General features: G+C 37.3%; 2 protein-coding genes across 6 annotated transcripts in view; one reads left to right on the top strand and one right to left on the bottom strand.

Moving 5' to 3' along the window:
* The window catches only part of Eaat2 (Excitatory amino acid transporter 2), a 48,886-nt gene extending 30,200 nt beyond the window's left edge, over nucleotides 1-18,686 (top strand). The window contains exons 2-12 of one of the 2 annotated variants that reach the window (XM_083086213.1): nucleotides 7,930-9,045; nucleotides 10,794-10,919; nucleotides 11,019-11,226; nucleotides 12,098-12,140; nucleotides 12,233-12,486; nucleotides 12,571-12,804; nucleotides 14,838-15,032; nucleotides 15,122-15,256; nucleotides 15,361-15,469; nucleotides 15,631-15,749; nucleotides 16,013-18,686. In XM_083086213.1, coding sequence (XP_082942339.1) covers nucleotides 8,871-9,045; nucleotides 10,794-10,919; nucleotides 11,019-11,226; nucleotides 12,098-12,140; nucleotides 12,233-12,486; nucleotides 12,571-12,804; nucleotides 14,838-15,032; nucleotides 15,122-15,256; nucleotides 15,361-15,469; nucleotides 15,631-15,749; nucleotides 16,013-16,061 — 1,647 coding nt within the window. In that variant the 5' untranslated portion in view covers nucleotides 7,930-8,870 and the 3' untranslated portion in view covers nucleotides 16,062-18,686. Of the gene's footprint in view, nucleotides 1-7,929; nucleotides 9,046-10,793; nucleotides 10,920-11,018; nucleotides 11,227-12,097; nucleotides 12,141-12,232; nucleotides 12,487-12,570; nucleotides 12,805-14,837; nucleotides 15,033-15,121; nucleotides 15,257-15,360; nucleotides 15,470-15,630; nucleotides 15,766-16,012 lie in introns of both variants that reach the window. The other variant, XM_083086215.1, reaches the window with a different exon arrangement.
* Nucleotides 18,687-19,001: 315 nt separating this feature from the next.
* The window catches only part of Ds (dachsous cadherin-related 1), a 299,205-nt gene continuing 292,977 nt past the window's right edge, over nucleotides 19,002-25,229 (bottom strand). For all 4 annotated transcript variants that reach the window (XM_083086173.1, XM_083086174.1, XM_083086176.1 and 1 more), the window contains 2 exons: nucleotides 22,357-22,813; nucleotides 19,002-22,215 (listed from right to left, as the gene is read on the bottom strand). In XM_083086173.1, coding sequence (XP_082942299.1) covers nucleotides 19,890-22,215; nucleotides 22,357-22,813 — 2,783 coding nt within the window. In that variant the 3' untranslated portion in view covers nucleotides 19,002-19,889. The remainder of the gene's footprint in view (nucleotides 22,216-22,356; nucleotides 22,814-25,229) is intronic.

Genomic DNA, 25,229 nt, shown 5'->3' with positions numbered 1-25,229 from the left:
TTCGAAATAAAACGTTTTTCCTTTGCTTTCTTCATTAATTTTCACAATTTAAATTCTGACGCGGCTTTATCAAGCGCGTTCGGTAATAATCTCAACCGGCGCATAAATCACGAATGTCACAAAAGGATTTTACTAACTAATCCACTTTTATTACGGTATATCAGCGTTCATAACTAATTCGAATTTTCTACCGACACCCATATTCAAACGCTTTCGTAGTTGACGCTTATTCGCGTTATAAAACAACGCAGAGAAATATAATACAACAAATGCAAGAATCTTTTCTCTTTTGAAATAATGCGATTCGAATGAAAAGTAACCTTTTGCCGATAGGATCGTACGATATAGCAAATAAAAAAAAATAAAAAAAGAAAAAAATTGAGCTACAAGATATAATAGGATATAAATTAAGACGAAATTACAGAGTAAATAATTATTAAGTAATCATCTCTAGAAGTAGACACTAGTCTGTAATATCTTATTAAAAACTAATCTTTTTCTTATCACAATTTAATTAAACGCCAAATTCTCTTCATGATTTTTCTTTAAATTTTAACGTTAAACATCTTGGTATCTCTCGTTTCAAGTAAAAAAAATTTATTAAAGCTAAGTATACCTAAAATTAGTTGAGAGAGAGATTAAGATTCTGTTTTCTACTTTCTCCTTGAGGCACAAGTTGTTAAAAATTCATCTTCAAGAAAAAAATTTAAAAAACTACGTATAAGTCAATATATTTATTAAATATTATTTAATATATAATATCAATGTGCACCTAGCATTATATTTATGAAAATTATAATTATATACATTAAATTCGCGAAGTGGAATTGTTACCGTGATAACATGTCTAGAAAAGAACAAAACTAAATCACATGAAATCCGCGACCGTATCCTAAATTAAAAGATTACTCCTGCGTAAACTAGCGAAATAGATCGCATTCGCTAAATATCGTTACGAGGGAAGGGACGAGAGCGCAATGTACCCAATTATATTCCTTTCCGGCGGAAACTTGGTTTCCCCGACGAGGCAATTCGTTCTTATTTGCAGTCGAGGTCACGACGAAATAACGTTCGAAGCTTGCCGGAAACCACAACACAGTCAACGAGCGTTTGAGAAGCCGACTGAGATTGAATCAACATCCGTTTTAGATATTCAATTTTTCATGAGTATAGCATCGCATCAAATAATATCAAAAAATCGAAGGAAAAATATATTTTACCGAGAAAAATTATTAATTACTACACCTTGCTCTGTCGAAGCTTGAAATAAAGTACATCAAAACTAGATAGCGATGTAATAAAAGACACAAAATTTTATGTATTTAGTCCATATATATATATTTATTTATTTTATATTTATTTGGCAGAAAAACCGTATTAGAGAGCGAAGTGATTAGAAACCGATTGATTTAAAAAGTTGAACATTCCACTGTAGACGTCATATTATGATAACCACAAAGCAACGCAAAAACCATTTTCATTTAAAAGCAATCGAAAAGTGAACGCAGACGTACGTCCCTGTTTGAAGGATTTCGAATGATTGCAAACAGTTCCTTTCAAAAGCGCTGCTGGGGGCGGGCTGCGAAATGCTGTGAAAGTAACGAATGGAATGGTCTGGGTTTTCAGATGCAGGGAAAACATTTACGGCAACCAATATTCCGCGTAAACACGTGTTGCTCCTCTATTTTGGAAATACGTATGGTTTTTTTATCGAACGGTTATTGGGGCGATTGAAGTGTCCAATCTTTGCTCTACGAACGATGACTTTTAACGACGTGACCTCACACAAACGGAATTTGTTTTCGTTTATAATATCGTTTTGATATCACATTTTTACATCAATATTTCGTTAATGGAACAAATTTCCTACTTTCCAAATAACGACATAGTCGATCAACATATTCGATATGTAAAAGTTTATAACCGGAGACATTAAACAAGATAAAATATCCTTCAGAGTAAACATGCAAAAGGTTGTATTAATAGCCATTTCATGGCAATTTCATGACGAAATGTTTCACGTCAGGAAATTTAACAGAGCAAACGTATGGCCCTTCGTGACTACAAATAATTCGTTCGATCCTGCATCCGGAACGTAAGCGTCGTGATTTTGTGCGGTCTCTTCTCCTAGTAGGATATATAACGAATCCTCCATCAACCCTCGCTTAGCCCATTTTAGAGATGCTGCTTCCCGAATATCATTTCCCTTAGCTATTCCCAAAGCGTTGCCTCTTCCTCCGTCTCACTTTCTCCCTCTTTCTCTTTCTCTCTCTCTTGTTTTCTCTGCCTCTCTTTATACTATTAATTGAGAGAAATCTCGAAACTAACTGTCAAGTTTCTAGAATCGAGACCGAACAATATGAGAATAAATGTCGGAAAAATTCTCAAGTACATGACACTCAATGATTGCTTCATAAGTACAGTGAAAATGACACTGTCGCACATTTCAATCGACAAACCGATAAAAATATTTGAAAATAGATTTAACTTTCATTCGCACGAAATAAACAACGAAGTAAATCAATTGCAGAAGGAGAGATAGATGGCTGGATTAAAAATAGTTCGCAATCCTTATAATTTGCACGTCATAAACTACGCGTATTTCTTCATGATCTTTATATTTGCAACATTTCAGATATTCTTTAGAATTGATACATATAAATCTACCGATTGTAATATACAGTTTGATTGAAAGCAGCTTGTCGAGTGTGCATGCTGTAATGTATAAGGCGATATTCAAATGCGAAATATTGAAATGGTATTGTTGCCACAACAATACTCTTCCGGGAGCGACACAACGGTTTCTGATAAACACGACCACCTGTAAACTTCGACGAGCACAAGACATCAAGCAACAAGATGTTCAAGATGAAATATTGTGGAGAGTAGCGGATTTTCCTTCCTATATTCTATCGTCTAAAAATAGCTACACTGAGATTTATAATCTCTTCTCTATCATAATAATTAATATCGCATATTATATATAATATTATATTTAACGAAAAATATTTTACAAAATTATTTTTATTTTACGTATATTTAACATACCACTATATTTTTATTAATTCCTACAAATTTTTCATTATTCTAAATATTTTTGCTTGGAAATATCAGGTGTGTAATAAATTTTAATGCTTGCAATATTATTTCAAACATTCCTCTAATTGTATCATTTTTTAAATAACTGTAATTAAAATAAATACTGTACAGTTTTGGTAATTATAAGATCAAAAGAACGCAACAGCTTTCATCATTTTCTTAATTTAAAAAGTCTCAAAACTTATATACATCAACGAAAATATTTCCCGGTAGGGTAATTTTATTTTATAGCATATGTGAAATAATAAATAAAAAACATCTCAAATGTATCTGCAAATTGAGTTTTTAAATATACAAGACGCTTTAAAATTAAACAAAAATGAAACATTTAAAACAAATATTTTCATTGAGAAATTGCATTCCAATCGAATGCATGTCATAATCGTTCCATTTATATTAATCTTTAAAAATATTTGAAAACGTTACAGATATAAATTATATTTTAAAACGCACAATTTTATTTCCGTATATTAGTAATTACTTCAAAAAAAATTTATTAAAATGATGACAGAATGAGAAAACGATTGATTTTATCTATCTATTCATTAAGGATCAATGATTCAATATATCTTTTCTCTCGCTTTTGCTCTGCAACATTTTGTATTAAATGGAAACGTGGCAATAGTTTCCGAAATAGTTTAGCACTGTGGAACCATGTGACTTCCCAATAGCACTGATGAAGTACATAGACACGTGTTTCCTAAAGTTGCATACAGACTGTAATTAAATACAAACGAGAGACAGAAATGCTCTGTGGAATAAACGTGCAAATCAATGTATGAGAATTTAGATAGGTACAGCGTCAAGACAAAAGTTTCGAGAGATCCTCTTCTAATGCATACACAATGATTCGAAGATGAGCGTATCAAGATCTTTTAAATGCAATCGCCTGACCTAGTGACTTCAAAATTTGAAGAATCTAGAGAAAAGATATGAAACACAAATGGCTATGGATAAAAACGGAAAATGTTGCGGGAGATTGAGAGACTGTATGCACTTCGAGCGTTATCAAAAAAGAGGAAAGTGAAGCCTCGAAAGAACGAACACTTGACTTTAGCTTTGGCTGACGTAGCTTTACGTGCAGGTATAATAGCTCTTGTCTTCGCGAAGATGCTATCTAAGCTCGAAGAATCTTGCCGGCTACCGACGACTCGACAATCGTCGAGTCTACTCAGCAAGTTTGCAGCTTCCATCAAATGTTTGCATATTTATAATTTATTTTAATGTGTTCCCAATCATAGAATTAATTACAAATAACCGCTAAGTAGCTACTTCTAATAAGATTATATCGGATATATTATTTTTTCTTTAATTAGTTAATATTTCTCGCGTAATCGTTCTTATCACTTGGGGGAAATACGTAAAAGAGCTTTATTAAATAGCCATCGTGTATGCAACATTGTTACACCGTTTCACACCCTTCGATGATCAAGACGACGCATTCCGCCAGAAGGTCCGTGAATTAGGTCGAATATTAAGTGCTTAATACCCGTTTGTTTGAACTGTCGCCGACGTGACACCCCGTCCAAATTGATAGATATGCCGAGCACTTGTTACACACAGATCTCATCAATGATTTCCACAAAGTGCGACCTTCGATATCTTATTTGCATTGCAGAAATATAGTGTGAACAAGCTTGCCCGCCTAAATTATACTCGACCGTCTGGTAATCACGGAAATGTGTCATTATTAGCGCCGATAGATCCGATTTCGTAACACGGAAGTGAATTCAACTCTATGTATTTACATATCGCTCGTGCACCTTCCACGTTTGTACGTGAACGTTAATTATCACCGGCAGTCATGCTAACGGTCACTTCGTGTACGACATGCATGCTAAATATTCAAACGCGTCAATAAATTAACTGTCGCATTGCTCCTTGATCTCCGTTGTATATTTTATTCGGATAATCGAAATACGCATACATATACGATGCTTTGTGGAGAGGAAAGAGAATTCATTATTCATTTTCCGTATGTTCATTTACATACATCTATCATGGTTTTCATTTATATTTTCCAAAGATTTCTTTGCTAACTGATTTTGAAATGTAAATTGTTTCTTCTCTCATTTTTATGAAAACTCGAAAATTTTATCGCACCATCAAAAGAAAATAATGCGGTTAGTACTATTGATATTATGCAGGAGATATCGAGAATCTATAGAATATTTTATAAGATTTTCATTTCTTCCTAGTTGATGCTCGAAGAGGGAGATAGTCTTTTGAGATTTAAGAGGATTTAATCTGTAAATACATTTCAATAAAAACCTCAAGCCACTTTTTTAAAAAAGTAAATTCGTGTTCCTACGTGTTGGCAATCTGATTATTGAAATTTTTTTCTTCGTTCTTATTCTCCGACATTTCGCCGCATTCTCCAAACCTTCGGCCGATATCCAATCTAATTTCATTGACGTTCGTTTAGTAGCTTCTCCGTAATGAGATTCTTGCCTTGCATGCAAAACATAGACACCAGGTAGGCACAAGACGAATTTTAGACGATATCTCTCTTCCACCACCAGAAAAGAGAAGCTAGCGAGGAAAATTTTATCTGTGCAGTTCACAATACTTGCTTTCTTCCTCTTTCTCTGTCTTTTTCTCTCTCTTAATATTCTTATTTCAATTTTACAAATATGTTTATTATATTATATTATATAAATGTTATATTATATATGTTTTTATATTTAAATAAAATTAAATATTTAAATATTTAAAAAGAGACAGAGATGTTTAAATATGTTAATCTTGATTTTCAATTCTTTTCTATAATACGTATTTAATATTCATGAATCTTTTCGACATGTCGTCAAATCTATAGATTATCTCGTCGATAAAATTTCGTGCATGATATATTTATGCACAGATAAAGGATATAAATGACATTTTTCCTTCGCATGGGAAAATTTCATCCCCGACATTCTAATGCAAACTGTAATCTCGAATTCGTAGAATTTAGAAAACGGATGCGAAGAACGGAAAGCGATGTGAAAAACGCGTCGTATATATCGAAAAGGGACAGAGTAAATAGGCGTTCGCCGACACACACTTGGTTGTTTTCGCGCCTCTAGATTATTTACAAAGAGGGTGAAACCTAACTCTGGTAACATTCTACGAAATTCGGACTCGGACTAGAATATTACCCTCCATTATTCAATGGGATGGTCTGTTCCGCCGAAATGTCGGGGTTCTTCGTCGGCAGATTACTTAATTCACACGTTACAAAGAACATTTGTCAGCGGACTATGACACAGGAATTTCTCTTATTATGCTTGAACGAAATGCAATCATCCCTCATGATCATTTTTCATAATCAATTCTGATGCGGATATCTGTGAAAGAAGAATCAAAAGGAATTAAAATTAGGGAGTATTTAAGATCGCTTTGTCAAGCAATGAAATTTAATAGTATTAATATATATTAAAATATTTGTTTTGTCGTGTCGAGAGCTAATAGTAGAGCTAATAATAATAATCTATGCTTAATTAAGAAATATTGTGTATTTTTACGCAAAATCGCCCTTTTTGAATTGTTACAACTCTATAATAATAATATTAATAATAATTGCCAAATATTTATTCGCTTTAATAAGCAAATGAATAATTGTTACACTTCGTTAACAATATCGCGAATATATCCTGTATAGTATCACATTCCTTTTGTTACGCTTTTATACGACCAGTCAATTGGAATTTTGTACTGCTTTTCCAATTTTCCACGAGATGAGTGCAGTCGACAGCGATATAACGTGATTATTATGTAAAAGGGTGATACGCTATTAAAGGTAGAATAAAATGGATATTTCCGCTGCATTGAAGTTTCTAAATCGAATCGATCCTTAAGTTGCCTCTATCTTTTTGTTTGACGATATCATTAGCGCAATGTCATTTCCGGCAAAGTAATTGTATATCTACCATTTTTAATTATTATACTGCGGTTAACAAAATTTTTCTTACCATCGGAAAAAAATAAGCAAACCATTCAAAGCATCATTGCGGTGCTTCCATCTTTCCTTGTTGCAAGTAAACGCTTTCGCTTTTTCGCTTACGAAACTAGCCAGTAGTAACTACCATCACGGTCAGACAAAGGTAGTATTTACCGATGTTTGGTCAGACAGTTATCTATTTCATCATTCTGTATTAAAAAAATAATTTTTTTTGTATAACCTTTATTCTTTTAATATAATACATTTTATGGCTATAACATAACGATTTTTACTACGCAAAATTATTATCTTCCGATGTTTTCCTAATTCGTTTGTATAATAAAGTATATAATTGTGAATCATAAATATTCTAGTCTTCGACGATTTTAAATTTCCAAGTATAACAGAAAAACCGATTAAAATATGAGAATAAATAAAGGATATAAAATATCCATTTATATATATAAATTGTATTACAACATGGCCTTGTGATGAATAGTATTCTATTCGATTTGTTACGTCAAGCGTTTAAAATAAAATGGGACGCTCTATTCTTAAAATATACAGGGTCATCGCTGACGTATAAAGTATCTTTGTGCAAAAAATTTATTTAGCATCTCCAAGCAGTATGAAAAAATAATTACATTGAGACAAAGAAGCAAAATTCTATTAAATTTAAAGATTTCCTTTCGGATAATATATTTCGCAATTCTGAGAAACTTCCGCTGCCCTTTGCCGCATCCTTGCTTTTCTTGTCGTTCCTTTTGCGCGTCGACGCTCGCACCCTGCCGCCACCACCCTCTTTTGACCGTCATCTCTTGATTTCTCTATACATGTCCCTCTTGCTTTTGCGATGCACCACCGTGCAGTAACAGCATCGGGACAGTGCACATTTTGCTACGTTTTAGCGACTGATTGAACCACTGAAATTGCGCAGGCGCGCGCTATTGTCGCCGAAAGAACGGGGACGTTCGGGGGTGAAATCCCGGTGAATCAATACGGGGATGTCCGCCGGTAACCAGGCAGTCGGGGCTCATCCTTTGCGAGGAACGTGTCGGGAATCCACGCGCACGCTCAGTTACGTCGGCAATACTCATCAGAACAGTCCATTGCACTCGAGTCTTCATCGTCGTCGTCATCGTCGTCGTACATCAGTTTTGATTCTTCTCATTCTTCCTAAAATCAAGAGCTTTACGAAGTTGAAGTGCGCCGATTGGAAAAGAAAGGTGGTGGTATCATCATACTTGAGAAGAGACGACAATGCTAGAAAACCTCTCGGGTAACTGACCTTGTACAACAGTGCAAACATTTGGCAAGAAACTGCTGCTACAGGAATCTTAAGACGATCAAAGATCCACGGAACTCGAAATTGTCCGCAATCTTCTCGTCTAAAACTAGAGAAACGCGTAATTCTCCCTCGGGTACACGTTCGAATCGTTTCGTCGAGGACATTCTTCGACGTAGGACATTATCAAACGTAAAATTAGACAAGTCGACGGGAGGTGATTAGACGGTCCCGCGAGCTCTAGCAAAGCCATCAATTTTTATCAGCATCGCTAAGCAATTGGTCCAATCCTATCCCGGTACCACGATCGAATCAGTAGGCATCCGCCAGGCCGCCGCCAGGCTATTAAGACGTCTGGTAGGCGCGAGTGATTGGTCCTTCTGCACGGATTTACCGAAACACCCCCAAAACGGCAACCCGTCGTCGTCGTGGTGCTACCGGGGCCCCGCCGTTAGCCGCGAGAGATCGCGAGAAGAGAGCTTGGGAGGATCGGCGGGAGGATCGGCCTGTTCGTACGCGACTCGCACCGATCCCTTGTACGCCGCTTGCTGGCGGCCCAGTGAGATGGAGGAGAAGTCCTCTGCCCGATTCTCCGAGTATCTGTTCGCCAAGATGGGCGGGCAGGACGTCTCGGCCTCTCAGGGTCCCCGTAAGGTGACCGCCGACACCAGAAAGTGGATGCGAGAGAACCTGCTGCTCATGGTCACCCTTTCCGGCGTTCTCTTAGGCATAATTCTTGGTGAGTATCAGAGATATTTCTTGATTCTTCTCGATTAAACTACGATCTTAGTCTTCAGTTTCAAATTTTTTTCTAAAATACTGTATTTTTTATAATTCAGAAGATTTTTAAATCTGGTACCATGTTTAATAATCGATTATTACGCTTCATTATTGAAAGATATGAACGTAAATATAAAATAAAATGTCTTATACCCTCATAAAATTTATATGATTTCAATTTATTCCCTTGTCATTTTACATTTTTCAACTATAAATGATGAATGTCATTTGTGGCAATTGAAAAATACATTTAATGTTTTCAACAATCCTGTAGGCTAATCTAGATTTTTCCAATTTATCACGATAATTAATTAGTAATTTTTTTCTTTGTCATATCAGTGACTGATTACTTGTTTTTCATATTGTATATCTTACACTATCGATTCATGAAAATCTTATATAATAAGAACGACTGCATGCGTTGTATAGATTTTATTCTATAATTAACACTATGCATATACATGATCATAATGAATGCTTTTAATATGTCAAACGTTCATAAAAATCTGCGAGATGTAGTATAATACATTTCTTATGATAAATGATGTATTGCAAACTTTCATATACATCGATTTTATATATTGCAGAAGACCCAATTCGAAATTACACCAATTACGTAAAAACATATTATAACGTTAAAAGATATTGACAGTCGACAAAGTATTTTCTTGAAAAAGTTCCATCGCGTAAGTTCGACCTCTAGAGTCGGGTTCTTAATGGAAATTCAATATTTTCTCATTCGTAACATGATAGATCTTTCATGCTCATATATGTACATTATGACATGTTTGTTTCCACGAATATATCACTCGATTTACCTGGAAATGTTAATAAATAGAATCATATTTAATTAAGAAAAAATTGATTTTATTAGTTTGCATCGTATAACATCGGAAGTGAAATGTATAATGCATTTATAATTTAATTTAATATAATTATAACTGAATTGTACGAAGATTTGTTGATGAAATTTACCGAGTCTATACGTTTGACGTAACTAAAGGAGAGGTAAAAATAAATTTAACGATTGGCAAACATATTAATAGAATCATCAATATATGTGAGTATTAGATTTACGCAAAATTCCATTTCCCACAATTTGATTTAATACTTGATAGTCAAACATTCATAGCTGCATTGCTATAAATAGAACCGTTGACAACATGATAATAATTTATACGATATCATTCGACAGCGGTCAGAAGGTTTGAATCTAAATCAACGTTTTCATTCATTCTTCAAATGAAAGATTCAAGACTATGTGTCAACCTCTACATCATCGATTTTTTTTATGAATACTAATAAAGCATCTGTTATCTACATTGACATCTATTCAGATGTCAATGGTTATCTACATAATATCTTATCGCAATTAATAATTTATTTAAAGATGTATATAGTGCACACTTTACATATATGTATGTAACGACTCTACATATTAGAATATAAACAGCTTATACAACTAATTTGACTTGATGGAATAGAAAAGAATTGATCAAACCTTCACAACTTTTTCATCATCTCCTTTTAAGGGTACTCTTTCTTCGCGATCGGATAATAAGCCAGTTAACTGTAATAAGTTTAAATATAGTTCAAGGTCAGGCGCATCGAATAGAATCTCTTAACTCTTTGCTTTACGTCGCAAACGAAAAGGCGACATTGTCGCGGCACAGAAATGTGGATTAATAAGATGGCATCTCTCCTTAGGGTTTGGTTTACGACCTCTGGACCTTGGGGATGATGCGGTAATGTTGATCAGCTATCCCGGAGAGCTTTTCATGAGATTGCTAAAGCTGATGATTTTACCTTTGGTAATCGCCAGTCTTATATCGGGTAAGTTTCTTCCTATTATTGCGTGCGCGCAATAAGACGCGTGTCAAATGCTCGTTCACCCCAAAGAAATTACTTCATTCATTTTCATTATTATTCTAGGTTCGGCGAGTTTAAACGCCAGGATGAACGGAATGATCGCTGTTCGTACTCTGGTATACTTCATACTAACGTCCTTGCTCAATGCTGTTCTCGGTGTAGTCCTGGTCCTCGTTATTCATCCCGGTAATCCTGGTATCAGAGAATCGATTGGGCCGTCGCATCATGCGAGAGCCGTTAACATACTAGACAGCCTGCTCGATTTAGGAAGGTAAATTATGTCTGCGATATCTCATCATCCTCGATATCGATTCTGTCAATATCAATAATGTACATAGACGCTTGAAAGAGAGTTTTCCTATTAAAAACGGAGGTAATCGAGCGCGAAGTGTATGGAACGATGAGAAAACAATCAACGATTTGATATAATCAATTTTACAGTCAATTAATATTTTCATTTTACGCTTAAGTATCTTGTAATTGGAATCGTCTTATCAATTGTATTTTTGTGATAAAATTTTTTAATAAAAATCCCCTGCCGTGATTTTTTATTACGAAAACTTTGAATAACGTCTGCGCGATATTAAAATAATATCAATTCGCGATACTTCTCTTTTCCGTTGTAACTGCTGAATCATTGCAATAATAGAGGTTAACTAAGTTGGATTAAGGTCATAGCATTTTACAAGCCGTAAATTCCACTAAACGAAACTCATCATGATCGCATATACTATTCGTTCAGACGAAAATAGAAGCTCATCGATCGTGCGTGTTTTAGTCGCACGAAAACTCTCTCCAAAACTCTGCTTAAAAGTCCACACAATACCTGACATGATTTTCCAATGTTGGATTAAAATCGGAGAAATACCACTCGACACTCGGAAACTATTTAATAATTTTTTTACTCAGTGACACGAGATAAGATCATTTTAATTGAAAAGTCGCCGCATGATTTGCGCCGCGACTTAACCAATATTTAAAGGCTAAATGAATAAAATAAAGGCCGTGGGAAGAAAATGTGTTATTTTTAAAATATATAGTCCTTTTTTTATCGCAAAAACACACTGCTTATTTGTTCAATGTATTTAATATATTTGAAAATGTACTAAGTACAATAATCCTATAAATTAATTATTTTACAGGAACATGTTTCCAGACAATTTGTTTCAAGCAGCTTTTCAACAGGTGAGGATGATGTCTCGATTTTTGCAATATACCATATTTGGAAAAAAGAAAAATTAGTTTGTAATTTAATAATAATAATAATACTGTTACAGGCACATACAGTATACGTTCCAAAAAAGCAACCATTCCAGAATATTACTGACCAACTACCAACGGAAGTTTTAGGAGACGAGGAACTGATAAGAGTGATACAATATAGAAGCGGGACGAACACTTTAGGCATAGTTTTCTTCTGTCTGGTCTTTGGTACGTTTCTGGGAACGCTCGGTGAAAAAGGTCAGGTTGTCATAGATTTCTTCAAGGCTGTGTTTGAAGTCATTATGCGAATGGTCTCGACCGTTATGTGGTGAGTTTTGAAATCAAAATCGAACATTGAAAGCGACATGACAGCGCTTTATGATGTATAATAGAAAACATTTTGTTTCTTCAGGATGACACCAATCGGCATCACCTCTGTAATAGCAGGCAAAATACTCGGCGTGGACGATCTGGTACTGGTGATGTCGCAGCTAGCATGGTTCGTCGTCACGATCGCGATCGGTGTCTTTCTCTATCAGCTGGTGATCATGCAGTTAATATATATGGCCTTCGTTAGAAAGAACCCCTTTAAATTCTACGCCGGCCTCGCCCAGGGTACTCTCACCGCCTTCGCCATGGCATCAACGTGAGTCGTCGATCTTCGAATCCGAGCCCGACCTTGAGAGAATCCATTTCGCCTGCCTCACAGGGCCTCGGTCAACGTTGTGATTGTACTTTCTGACCTCGTAGTTTCCTCATCGGTCGTCTCCCACATATATTCCATTTATATTTCCTTTCTTCCCTCCGCTTTTTTTATTTTTGTCACGTGGACCTTTTTTACGTTTATGCGAAATGGAGCTGGTCTGTCGCGCGATTAATGGTGCAAGTAATTAATTCCAAAACAATTGACGTTGCAAAATGAAATAGACAATGAGTGATACGTGGCGATGAAAGACGTGTATCGATCGAATAGATTGACAGAGACACATATTGATGTTTCAGCCAGCTATGTGGAGGCTTTGCGAGGCCACGATCCCGATATCCCTTCCAAAATTAGTCAAGCCAGCTTTACATAACTTTTGGTTTCGTATATATTCTCTTTTGCTTAGTTTTTATATAAAAATGTTATGAAAGCTGGCACAACTTCTAATTGTCCTATTAATCCTTCCTCCACATATGACAATCTCTTTTAATGTTCGCTTGCGAGGAGAGCTCGCCATGCCACATGAGAAAGAGAGAAAGAGGGAAAGAGGTATGCAGTTCCGGGTAACACTTAGAATGCTGATACTTCAGGTTTCCGATCATCAAAACTTACGAAGTTTCGGAAAATCGTTGCCAAATCTTTTACGGCAACGTAAACGGAATTTCGTTATAATAATCGTCATAATGTATTATCGCCGCGAATAAAAAAGTGTAGAGTAGTTTCAAAGCATTGTCTGCGTTATCACGAGAGTAAAACTATTCGGCAATGATGTTGCCTAAACCGGAGATCTGCTGACTCCGTGTTACCTGGACTGATTCGCGGCGTGGAAGTCTGCTAAGGATTCATGATCGGTATCTTCAGACTCTTCCCTCGCGATGGCGAGAAAGAGAAAAAAGAAACTGCCAAAGGAGGCCTCCACGCCAAAGTATATGATATAAAACTTAAATAGAGTACTTAAAGTATACTGTTTTTTTTTAAACAGATTAGAGGAACTGAAAAAATATTAGTTGCTTGTGTATCGGGCTCGTTCTTGCAGGTACGACGAGGACGTCGATGACCGGCTGTACTGCTGAACAACGTGCGATTATTTGCCTCTTGATAATTCATTTTTAAGAGTCATACAAAGCAACGATCATTTTTTCAGTTCACACTGAGAGTCATTCTCTGAAATCCTATCCTTCTTTTATATTCGCAAGTCCAACACATACATTTAAAATATATTCGAAAAATTAATTCCGCACAATCCACAATCTATCCGCTATTCCGCTCTTCCCTATTTACTGTCCTCTATTATTGTTTTTAGCAGTGCCTATATTGTTTTTGATCCAGCTAGGTCTTATACAGTTATATCTAACTCAATCTGTTTTCTCTGTGGATTAACTGTTTCCAGAAAAGAGCGTACACAACTGTGCGTACACTGTGACTGACTGAGAAACTCTGTTCTCAGTGTATCTGAACAGAGACTGTATGAATATCATGATGATGTATTAGAACACGCACTGCACGCGGCCTTTTGCAGGTGGTTGACTTTGAGAGACCGAGGGCTTGGTAAGTAATTGATGGCCGCAACATGAAGATACATTGTCTGTTACAGAATTCTACGTGGGTCTCTGGCGGATATCCTGCGGATTGTGATTTAGCTAATGCCGATTAATTTTTCAGGTTGTTCTGACACGGTCATTCTGGCTGTTGCTCTGGCACTCTGTCTACTATTTGCAGATATTTTCCGTAATTAATATGCATCCATATTAATTCCGAATATTTTCTATTCATACATCACTTCTCTGCCTCCTTCTATTTCGTTTTGTTCAATTCAACCTTTGATCAATTATATCTAAGAAATTATCAATAAATCACACCGCTATCTCGTAAGTTTACGCCAGAATGACCACCGACTGCGGCAACAGGCGACATGGTGTTTCTACTATCACCGGAAGCATGCCTTATCCGATCTTTGCTAACGCAGTTTTGTACAGGGCTGCTGCACTTCCTGTGACTTTTCGTCTGATGACCGAGAAGCTCAGAGTCGACCCTAGAGTCACCAGGTTCGTCTTGCCAATCGGTTGCAATATTAACATGGATGGTACCGCACTCTTCGTCGCTGTGGCCAGCATATTCATCGCCCAGATGAATGGGATTTTTTTGGGTTTCGGCGAGATTATCACCGTTATGTGAGTCTTTCGACAAACTTTTTTACGTTACAATTAAACCAGAGAAATTATATTCATCGTTATTTTCATTATCATTCTGTTTTGCGAAGTCTGACATCCACCGCTGCTTCTGTATCATCGGCCTCAGTACCAAGTGCTGCGCTTGTCCTGTTGTTGGTTGTGTTAAGCGCCATTGATGCTCCTGTTAATGATGTTTCTCTTTTATTCGCGATCGACTGGTTCGTGTAAGTACCGACCAATACACATTTACAATTCAAGGCAATCATTATGTCGATAGAAAAATATCTAAAATCTATTATTAATATGAGCATTAATCTACATCTACTAGAGATCGCATAAGGACCACCAACAATATGCTAGGAGATTGTTATGCCGCTGCAGTGGTTGAGCAACTGTCGAAAAAGGAACTGATGGCATTGGACGCAGCAGCCTATCAAGTAAAATTTCTTTATAATTAATTATGTACACATCAGTTATTCGAAAAAAGTATGTTTAACAATTGCTAGATGACTCATTCCATTTGCTTATTTTACTTGAAGGAATATTTATTTTTATACTAGTATCTAGAACACAATAAGCAATATTCATTTAATTTCAGTCGGAGACTGTGCTGCCAACCACAATCGCCAATGGATGTCTTTCCGCTAACAGGGTACCTGATCCTGACACCGTCGTTGTCGAGATGCAAGATGACACACGAATTGCGGGGATCGCCAAGTAAACACGCTTGTTGGTAGGGCTAGGCTATCACTGTACGATCATAGTAGATCACATTGATTCATTAGTGTTCATTTTATATTTTCGCGAATCTCTGATTTATTTATAGATCAATAGCAAGCAAAATGAAGACTTGACAGAATCAAAATCTTTAACATAGAAATAATTCTAATAGCTCACACACATACACATACACGATTTTTTTCTATCAAGTCTTCGAGTAAACTGTAAACACTTTCTCCAAACTTCTTTTTTCTTTTCAGCCTCGGAGTTTTGCACATGTCGAGAAGTATAACAGAAGAGACCGTTTGACTAATCGTTAACCCCACAGAATAATTTACGTAGAATCTTGTTAAAACAAGCGAATCGACTCCATCTGTTTGAACAAGCCTATTCAACGAGGATCAAAAACATACGTTGCGCCAAAGGCGTGTTTAATTCCTCTGCTTCTCCTCGTTTTAATAATTTTCGAAGTTTGTAAAGATTTTCTGCAAGTTCTACAAGTGGCAAACTGTAAGAACTCTGCAGGAAATACAGTCGCCAATATAAGATTCAAAGTCAATAACAATAGAGAATGTGTTACGTGACGCAGGCATGAAGAGGGAGAGAGCAATAAGAATTAATATATTGTACTTTGAAACTTTGGTCGAGACTTCTCTCCAAAGACTCGAGAAGAAAGTGCGTTTTATTAATCACTATGATGATATCAACTACTACGCTCGACGTTGTATAAGTAAAGAATCGGGATATAAATCGTCCAAGCATACACCATTCTGAGAAATTAAACTAGATTGAGAAAGAGATTTTTAATCGGACCGACTCACACCCGCAAATAAACAATAGTTGACGATCCGTAGATAAAGACTCATAATTATAGTGAATCACGGAGATCACCGATTCTATTGCATCTTCAGGGATCAGTGATCGTTTCTATGATCGATCGCATAAACAGCGTCGAATGTGGTGCCTTATTTCGAAGCGCCAATCAAGGGTGGGCGCGATGAAAGTAAAAAAGTTTCTCGAGTTCTCTTTTTTTTTCACGTATACCCTTGTGTCATGATCATGTGTAGTATTAGAGGCCAATCCTTGACGCTTTTTCGATGTCTTTAGAATGTCCTAGCCCAGAATATGAGGATCGTGCACGACTGTCTTCAGTGACGCGACAAATGCAACTTTTTCTATCGAAGATAAAGAAATTTTTTTATTGGTGATTGGAGAAGCTTTATGTGATAACTATTAGATAGCTACGTGTATATCTACATATCTAGGAAATACACAACAAATACATTTTGATTATCTTATATATGATTATAACGTACGACTTACAATTAGAGACTGCACTCTATGAAGACCACTCGCTTCATATCCCGTATTAATTACGTCACTGATTACAAATCAAGAGAAGGAAATTAATTAATGATTATATAACAATAATACACGTTTAGTGGAGATCATACCCCACGCAAAAGATATGGCAAAAGAAGACTTATAACCGGGCATAGGACTTTAAATAGATTTTAGAAATCATATCGAATTAACTATCGGACCATTAACTGACAGAAAAACTGGTGCATAGTACCACTTTAGGTGTTCTACATTTAAAAAATGAAAGAGAGTGCTTGAGATAGAAGTTTATGTAAATTTTGTATGTAAATTTTGTTACATATAAAATCGGGTACGCGGTTTTAAAAAATTATATCTCTATCACCTTAGCAATCGAAGCTTTCCAAGAAAAATTTAATATGAGAGCAATGAAAAAACTTCAATAACTTATGTTTTCACTAATCATAATTATGAATCTCCAAAATTCTGTCTCATCGCACTCTTTTTTTATTATAGTGCTCCCCCTCCCCTTCCCTCTCCCCTCCTGCATAGAATAATATACCTTCCAGTATAATATTGTCCACTCGGTAGCTTAGAATAAACAAAATTCGTGTTTTTTTCGAACTTATGTGGAAGACCATATACTAATTCTCCTATAATCTAATGACGAAAAAAATGGAAAATTAAATAGCGCAGCTCATTATCGAGCGGCAACAAGACTGGATACACAATATAATAACCGTTTTGCTAGATATAATATAATCGGGTAAACGATTCCTATATGGTTTCGCTGATTCTAGGCACTAGATAGATAGGTCGATACGTGTTTCATCGTAGAGACTGTTTAAATGTACAAATTATTCAAGTACATAGTATTATTAGCGTTTTTAGTAATTTTAAATGTTTATCCATTCGTATAAATTGCAACCAATTATTCTAGATTTTCATCGTTAATTTTTCCGGGGTGAATAAATAACATTATTTCATATGTCCCCCCTTACGAAGAAAATTACTTGTTGTTACTCGACCCCAAAACAAATACTAGCTACATTGAATTAGATTATTTTAGCTTAAATATTATTCAAAAGAAGCAGTTCACCAAATATAAACTTAACCAAAATAAATCGTAGAAATAGCATTTATATTTTATCATATATACATATATGGAAATTAATCATTTATCAGAATAAAAATAAATCGGAAATTAAAGAAATTAGAAGAATCAGTAGTTTAGTTAGTAAAAAACAGAGAAGAAAGCGTTGTTAATTACACATAATTAATATATAATAAGTTCTCTTTTGATTAATTTATAATAACAGAGTTTTGTTAATAATGATGTTAATTCTGAATTTTATTTAGAGCATCTTGCCATTCTTCCGAGTGATACATCGGATATTCCTGTTACTCAGCACGTTTTATACTCAAGCATTGATAAAGTGAGACAACGTAACGTAGTAGTCATGGGAATAAAACGGGCAGAGAGAACATGAAATAAACTTATCAAAATAATCTGAAAAATACATGTATACTTATAAGGCTCAACGTGTTGTATAACAAAAAACAGATTTATATGTGGAAACACTTTGTCTTTCTCATTAAATATCATCAAATCCCTGTCTCTTCTTAATTAATTTCCTAATTAAATAATATGTATTTTAAACAAAAGTTCAAAAAACTGGCAATTAAATTAATTTACTCAAATGAGAAATTAAATTACTTATATGTGAGATGAGAAATCGGGCAAAAGAAAAAAAATTCTTCCTAAAAAATTCATTTATTTAAGGCCCACGTCGCGGTAAGGCCCTCGGCTCGGGAGAGTCTTTGTACACAGAGCGATTTATACAAAATATGACATACATTTATATATAATCAGTGCATATGTATACATATATGTACCTGGCTGAAATTTCATCCTCCGTTACATCGAAGTCGCATTCGGAAGACAGGAATGAAGTAACAATTAATCAACGAAGTTATACGGGCGACTTTAGAGACGCACTACCACGAAATCCGACGTTATCAGTTCACTCGTAGTAGCGTATTTTTTTTTCTTTCGACTTGAATGATATCGCCATGTTCGTATATCAATTCACAATATTATAAAAGTAGATTATTACTGTACATATTCACGCAACTTGACAAACACGGCGCGATCATTCGCAGTTTCCGGTTTATATAAGGACAGTCTATCTTTTTGATTATGACAACATCATTGTTCACGTGAATTAATATTTACAATGCTACTTAATGACTAAATGCCGTCGCAGCCGGCGAATATTTACACAATTTCGTTTAAAAAAATACTTCCTTTCAATTGGCTATCGATTGTGATCCGAACAAAGGATGCAGCCGTATTGTATAATAAATACGGAATCGTCGAGACGCAATCGTCGCTTTCCCGCTTACTGTTTCACTTCTGTGAGTGAGATATATTATTCTTATCCTGCGCGATGAATTAAAATTATCTATATAGTCGATATTTCGTTAATTAATTACAAATAATAATTGATCGCGGGAAGACAATGTTTGCGTATCACGAGGAAAACAATTCGATCACTATATTCTTCTTCGATGACCGGTCAAATTAAAATTCCTAAATTAAAATTACTCGTTTACCATATCCACGAGTTACATCATTCACACAATCTAAGAAAGCAACATTCATATATTCAATCGCACTTAAACAATGTATATTAACAGGAATATCATTCGCACTGCTTTACATGAGGCACCGCATTTTTACCAATATCTTTTACTCGGCGAGTCATTACTGAATTAACACTACTAACTTGTACGCAGGATACGCCGAAATAAAATCTAAATCCTCAGTTCGGCATCGGTGACGGGAATTCCTCGATTAGCACTTTGACTGGATCTCTGGGTGGCGGGTGGCACGAGAGGACTGATACTGGGGCTTCTCGTAGCTAGAGGTGATAAAGAGGGTGAAAAACTCGGACTTAGAGCGGCAGAGGGAAAAGTAGAGGCATCGTGGCTAATTGGTGACCTTGGCAAGATGCCTCTCGCCAATGCTGGCGCCGCCAATGACCTCGGAGCGACGGATGTAAGCAATGGTGGTGGCGGTGCTTTATGTACAGACTTGGTCTTGCCGCTGCTGCCGGAATTTCCACTTTGAACACTGGCAGCGTCGTCCTTCAGCCTGGCAATCTCGCTGAACACGTGGGCTAATGGTTGATATTGCGGTCCCCAATCTAATAGGTAATCCCAATTGTATGACCCAGTAAGTTCCTCCTCACTGTGCACGATAGAGCTCAAAGAGCCATTCATCGACGGTCCACCCGGTACCCCTTCCAGGCCTGAAGTGGGTCGTCCAGATTCTCCAATCTTGCCGTAGATCAACGTTGCTATATCCGCCTCGGTGCTTGCTTCATCTTCAAACAAATGTAGACTATCCAAGGGAAGAGCTTCGGGAGGCCTTCTAGGTGTACCAGCTGGGGGATCCACGATGCCCAATCTAGCTAAGTATTCCTGAGTATTGTGAACCGAAAGGTCGCTCGCGGAATCGCCGGTTTGTTGACCCTCATTAATCATTCTGATCTCCTCATCCTCGCCGTCATCCTCGGCGGAACCCCTGCCAGAGGAACCCGACTGATCGCTTCCGGAAAGCTCGGAGGTAGCCTGTTGTTGCCCGGATTGACCGGATGTCCCGTATGGTGGTATTTCGTCATACTTCGGAGGAGCAAATTGGCAGGATGCGCTGCCTGCTCCTCCAGCGCTTCCGGAACTGCTATTTCCGTTCGCACCTACTCCGGTCACACTTCTAATCGGAATGGTGTCGAAGGCACTCGGATCCACGTAGCTATTGGACGCGGTAGCGTTGCTTTCGCCATTCAAACCCGGTTTCGTACCGGGTTTTTTGTGACGACGATTACGAATGTGAAGATAGAGGAAAATAGCGCCAAAGGCGAGAATGAGAAGAAGAAGAGCAATCAACAGACCTAGACCCCAATCGGCCAAGCCACTAGGAGTGGCTACTGCCATATTATTTGAGCCGACATCCGTTGCTAGAGTAATAGCTCCTCTAATTCCATTCGGCTCGTTGTCGTCCATCAGAATTATCTCCACTACCGTCATGTTAGACAAGGAACCTTGTCTACCGGAACTCGCGCTAACTACCAATCTCGATGATTCTTCTACGCCCATATCGATATGCATTAACTTTTGCTTGACGATCAATGCGCCGGTAGTGCGATTTAATTTGAAATATGGATGCTGAGATGTTAACTGATACACTACCCGGCCATCAGGCCCTTTATCACGATCAGTTGCTGTCACGTGACCGATTACGGTGCCAGGCAATATCGAAACTCCGCTTTTTATTCCGAATCTATACATTCTTTCAGTGAATTGCGGGAAGAATTCATCCCTTGAATCGATTTCTACCCTAACGCGCACTGCGGCGGAACGACCACCCATGTCTGTGGCACGTAACGTGAAAGCATATCGATTCCGTTGCTCATAATCAAATACGGCACGAGTGGTAACAATGCCAGATTTCTCATCAACCGCAAACAGCTTCCAACTGTCGTCGATGTCGGAGAATCCGCTCGCAGCGGCGGATACGATAGAGTAATTCAATGAACCGAAAATGCCACGATCTAAATCTGAGGCACGCGATGAGAATACTGTCGTGCCAATCGGCTCGTTCTCGCCAACAAACTGGAGATATTCGGGAACGGGGAACTTTGGTGAGTTGTCGTTTACATCTTCCAGGTGAATCCGAAGTATGGCGAGCGCACAAAAAGGCGATATTGGATCACTGTCGCAAGCCATCACTACGAGATTGTAGACTTCGGCCTCAAGGTCGCAATCAAGCGTGGAGTTCACTAAAACGGCGCCTGTCATTCTCTCAACCCGAAAGAGACCACCGTCGTTGCCTGAAGTAATGTCGTACATCAAAGTAGCTGCTGCGCTGTCAATCAAGTCATCATCCTTGGCACGTAAAACGGCAACAGTAGTTCCACGTGGAGCATCTTCCTTGATCGACACTTGATAAAGTTCTTTCAGGAAGTATGGATAATTGTCGTTGACATCTTCCACGATGATTGTTACTGTTACCGGTTCTTCTCCCATCAGCGAATCCGTCGTCATGTTTTCGCTTTTGCTGCTCAAGCGCAATATGTATCTACAAAAATTGTATATAATTTTAGAACTAGATAATATTTTATAAAATATAAAACAACAAATGGAAAAAATATCAAAAACAACAGTAAATCAAATTTTTAACATACTGAATCAAATTTTTATCTAAGCCATTGATACTTACCTATCCTTGATCTCACGATCAAGTGTCCTGGATAGAATCAATTTGCCTCTAAATATCTCGAACGCTCCACTATCATCGCCTGCAACGATAGCGCCATCCAACAAATCTACATCGGAGAGCTTCATCAATGTCGTGCCCTTTGGTGAATTTTCTTTCACTGTAACCTTATACTCCCGTCCTGGAAGGGCGTTCTTTAAACTGCTAAGTCGCACAACAACTGAACATATCGATGATGCCGAAGGCTTGCCATAATCCTCCGCGACGATCGCCAAGTCCATTTCTTTCGGTATTGGTCTGGATATCGCTGTGCGATTAACAGTCAGAACACCGGTCACAGGATGTACCGAAAATCCTTTGACAGATCGCAACAGATAGTATCGTATTCGGCTGTTCTCCTCCGAAAGATCGTCGTCCGTCGCATTTACCGTCAGTATTTCCTGTAGATTGCCTTGTCCTTCTGAAAAAAAAATCGATATTCGATATAGTATGTTAACGCAATCTCGTATACATAAAATAATTATTATAAGAGAGATCTGTCACATAAAGTCACATGAGACGGCATTCATTTATGAATGACAGAAACTCCAGAAGCACTCTCGCAGGATCGATTATCGAGTTACGTTGTATGGAGAATCCTGAGAAAGAGCCTGAGAAAGATCGAGAGATCACGAGCACGAGTTCAGATACTTTCCGCATCTTTTTGTTGCGGATCCATCTTCAACTACCATTGACCAGCACCGATATTATATCTTTTTTTTGACGACTAAGGATAAAGATAAGCCTTTTTGACACCAACGGAAATATGAAATAAAAACCAGTTATCGTGCTGTGTGGTACTATGGATCCGGTTCTCGATGGTGCATTGCGCATCTAAAAATCACTTCAATGCATTTCAAATCACCGGATAACTTAATATTAATGCTAAACCGTAGTCTGAAGTGCAGGAGGCCGATGGAAGAGAGTCGGAAATATGTTAGAAGGGTAGAACTCTTCAGAGATTGCCGTGTCCAGGAGTAAGGACATTTTTGAAAAAGAAAGAGAATGACCTTTGCGAAAAAAATGAGAGGATTTGTACAATTATTGCGAAACACGTGTGATCGCACGCACAATCAATCTCTCTCACTAAAATAAATTATTTCTAGTAGCATCTATGTTTCATTTTTTTTTTTATTATTATTTTTAATTCTACTCGTTTTTAGCACATTTTGATTTTTCAATATCTAGTATAGTTTTATTATAATCTTTTTATCATTTTTTTATATACACACATCTTTTAATGTCGTTCCATTATTAATTTCGGCAATGAAAAACTTTTTAGAAACACGAATTATATTTGTAGAATAATATTTAATAATTCTCGAGTACTTAATTAAAATTCGCACGATTTTAAGGAAATACGACGAGAACAAAGTGTCTTCAATCTAACTTGATGTTATCACTTTTATAATAAACATCTATAATGATCTCATTAACCGCCCAGACGCTTGATTAACTTTCACCGAAATTTCTCCGTTCGATCGTATCTGCGACCTACCAACTCGTACCTGTCTCCGATGAGAAACGCAACATAGCTTTTCACGAACATGTGGAACGATGTATGGAATGAAAGAGATGGAGAAAAAAATGCAAATGCTTCCCGTTTGAATTCTTTCAACATTTTCACATCCAGCACCTGCCAATCTATCTTTCCCATCCTATCTCTCCGCCATTCAACCAAATATACCATTGCGGGTCTATGTATTTTTAATAAGTTTCGAAGAGAATCTCCTTTCGCGAAGTTAGTGATTTCAGGCAGCGGACAGCGAAGGCGGCTTTTCGGCTGCCTTGCAATCAGTGTCCTTACGTTTATTTATGTGCGAAGAGTTCACAATCCTCCTCAGTTCTTCCACCCCATCCATACCATTCTTTCTCTGTGCTTCCCGCTCTCCGCCCTATCCTGCCGATCTTGCATTCTCCTCCCCTGTCTTTATCTCTCTCCTTCTCTTTTCCTCCTCCTCCTTTCCCCCAATATACTGTATCTTTGTCTCTCCCGCATTCGAGCAACTAGCTTTTCATCGGTCTTCCTTGTACCCGTCTTCTTTTTCGGCCTCTCTCTTTTCTCCTCTCATCCCTTACCCGCTCTTTCTCGCGCGCTTTATCTCGGCGCAGTGTCAATTCGAGTTTGGAACATGGACAACAGGACAACGCGTGTCTACTAAAAACCAGTTTTTAAACGCGCGTTTATTTCGCGCCGAGGAGCCCGTCTGTATCTCCCCGTCTCTTCTCTTTCCTTATTTCTTTATGCCTCTATACTACATTCGACAGGATGCTACATCGAAGCATCGTCTAGCGGATGTCAGAATTCGCGACCAATAATAATCTGACGATATAAATGATAATAAATATCGAAATAGTAAAACCATAATTTCGTGATGTAGATGTCAAAAAACTACAAGATATAAACTATAGAAACAATACGCCGCAAATGAATAGATTACTTGCAGTCTAAATGAACTATTAGAATTGTCGGAATTTTCACCATGTAATTTGTATAAACAGACCATTAACGACTTTAATATATGTATTTTAATAACACACGTAGTATATTCGCGGTGAACCGCAGGAGATTCGCGATGCTTCGAAGACGCAGCAACAAAACCGCGAAACCGGCAAAAGATCTCATCGTTCCGTGATTCCGTCCTACGCTACCGCTTCGCGGAACAACCAATCTCGCAATCTCAGGAACGATCGTTCCTCAATAAATCAAAGGAATTATCACCTGCTCGCTGAAGCGAGCGCTACGCGATAACTACCGCGACGATCGCGTCTGATCATCGTCAAAGTTTCGGATTGCGAATTCGCCTGCTACCTGGTTCGTTCTCATTCATCTCGGA

Source organism: Camponotus vicinus, unplaced genomic scaffold (assembly GCF_025532165.1).
Source record: "Camponotus vicinus isolate PSW18456_S1 unplaced genomic scaffold, iyCamVici1.0 SCAF_13, whole genome shotgun sequence".
Taxonomy (NCBI): domain Eukaryota; kingdom Metazoa; phylum Arthropoda; class Insecta; order Hymenoptera; family Formicidae; genus Camponotus; species Camponotus vicinus.
Note: the sequence above shows the minus strand (reverse complement) of the source record. Positions and strands in the feature narration are given on the sequence as shown.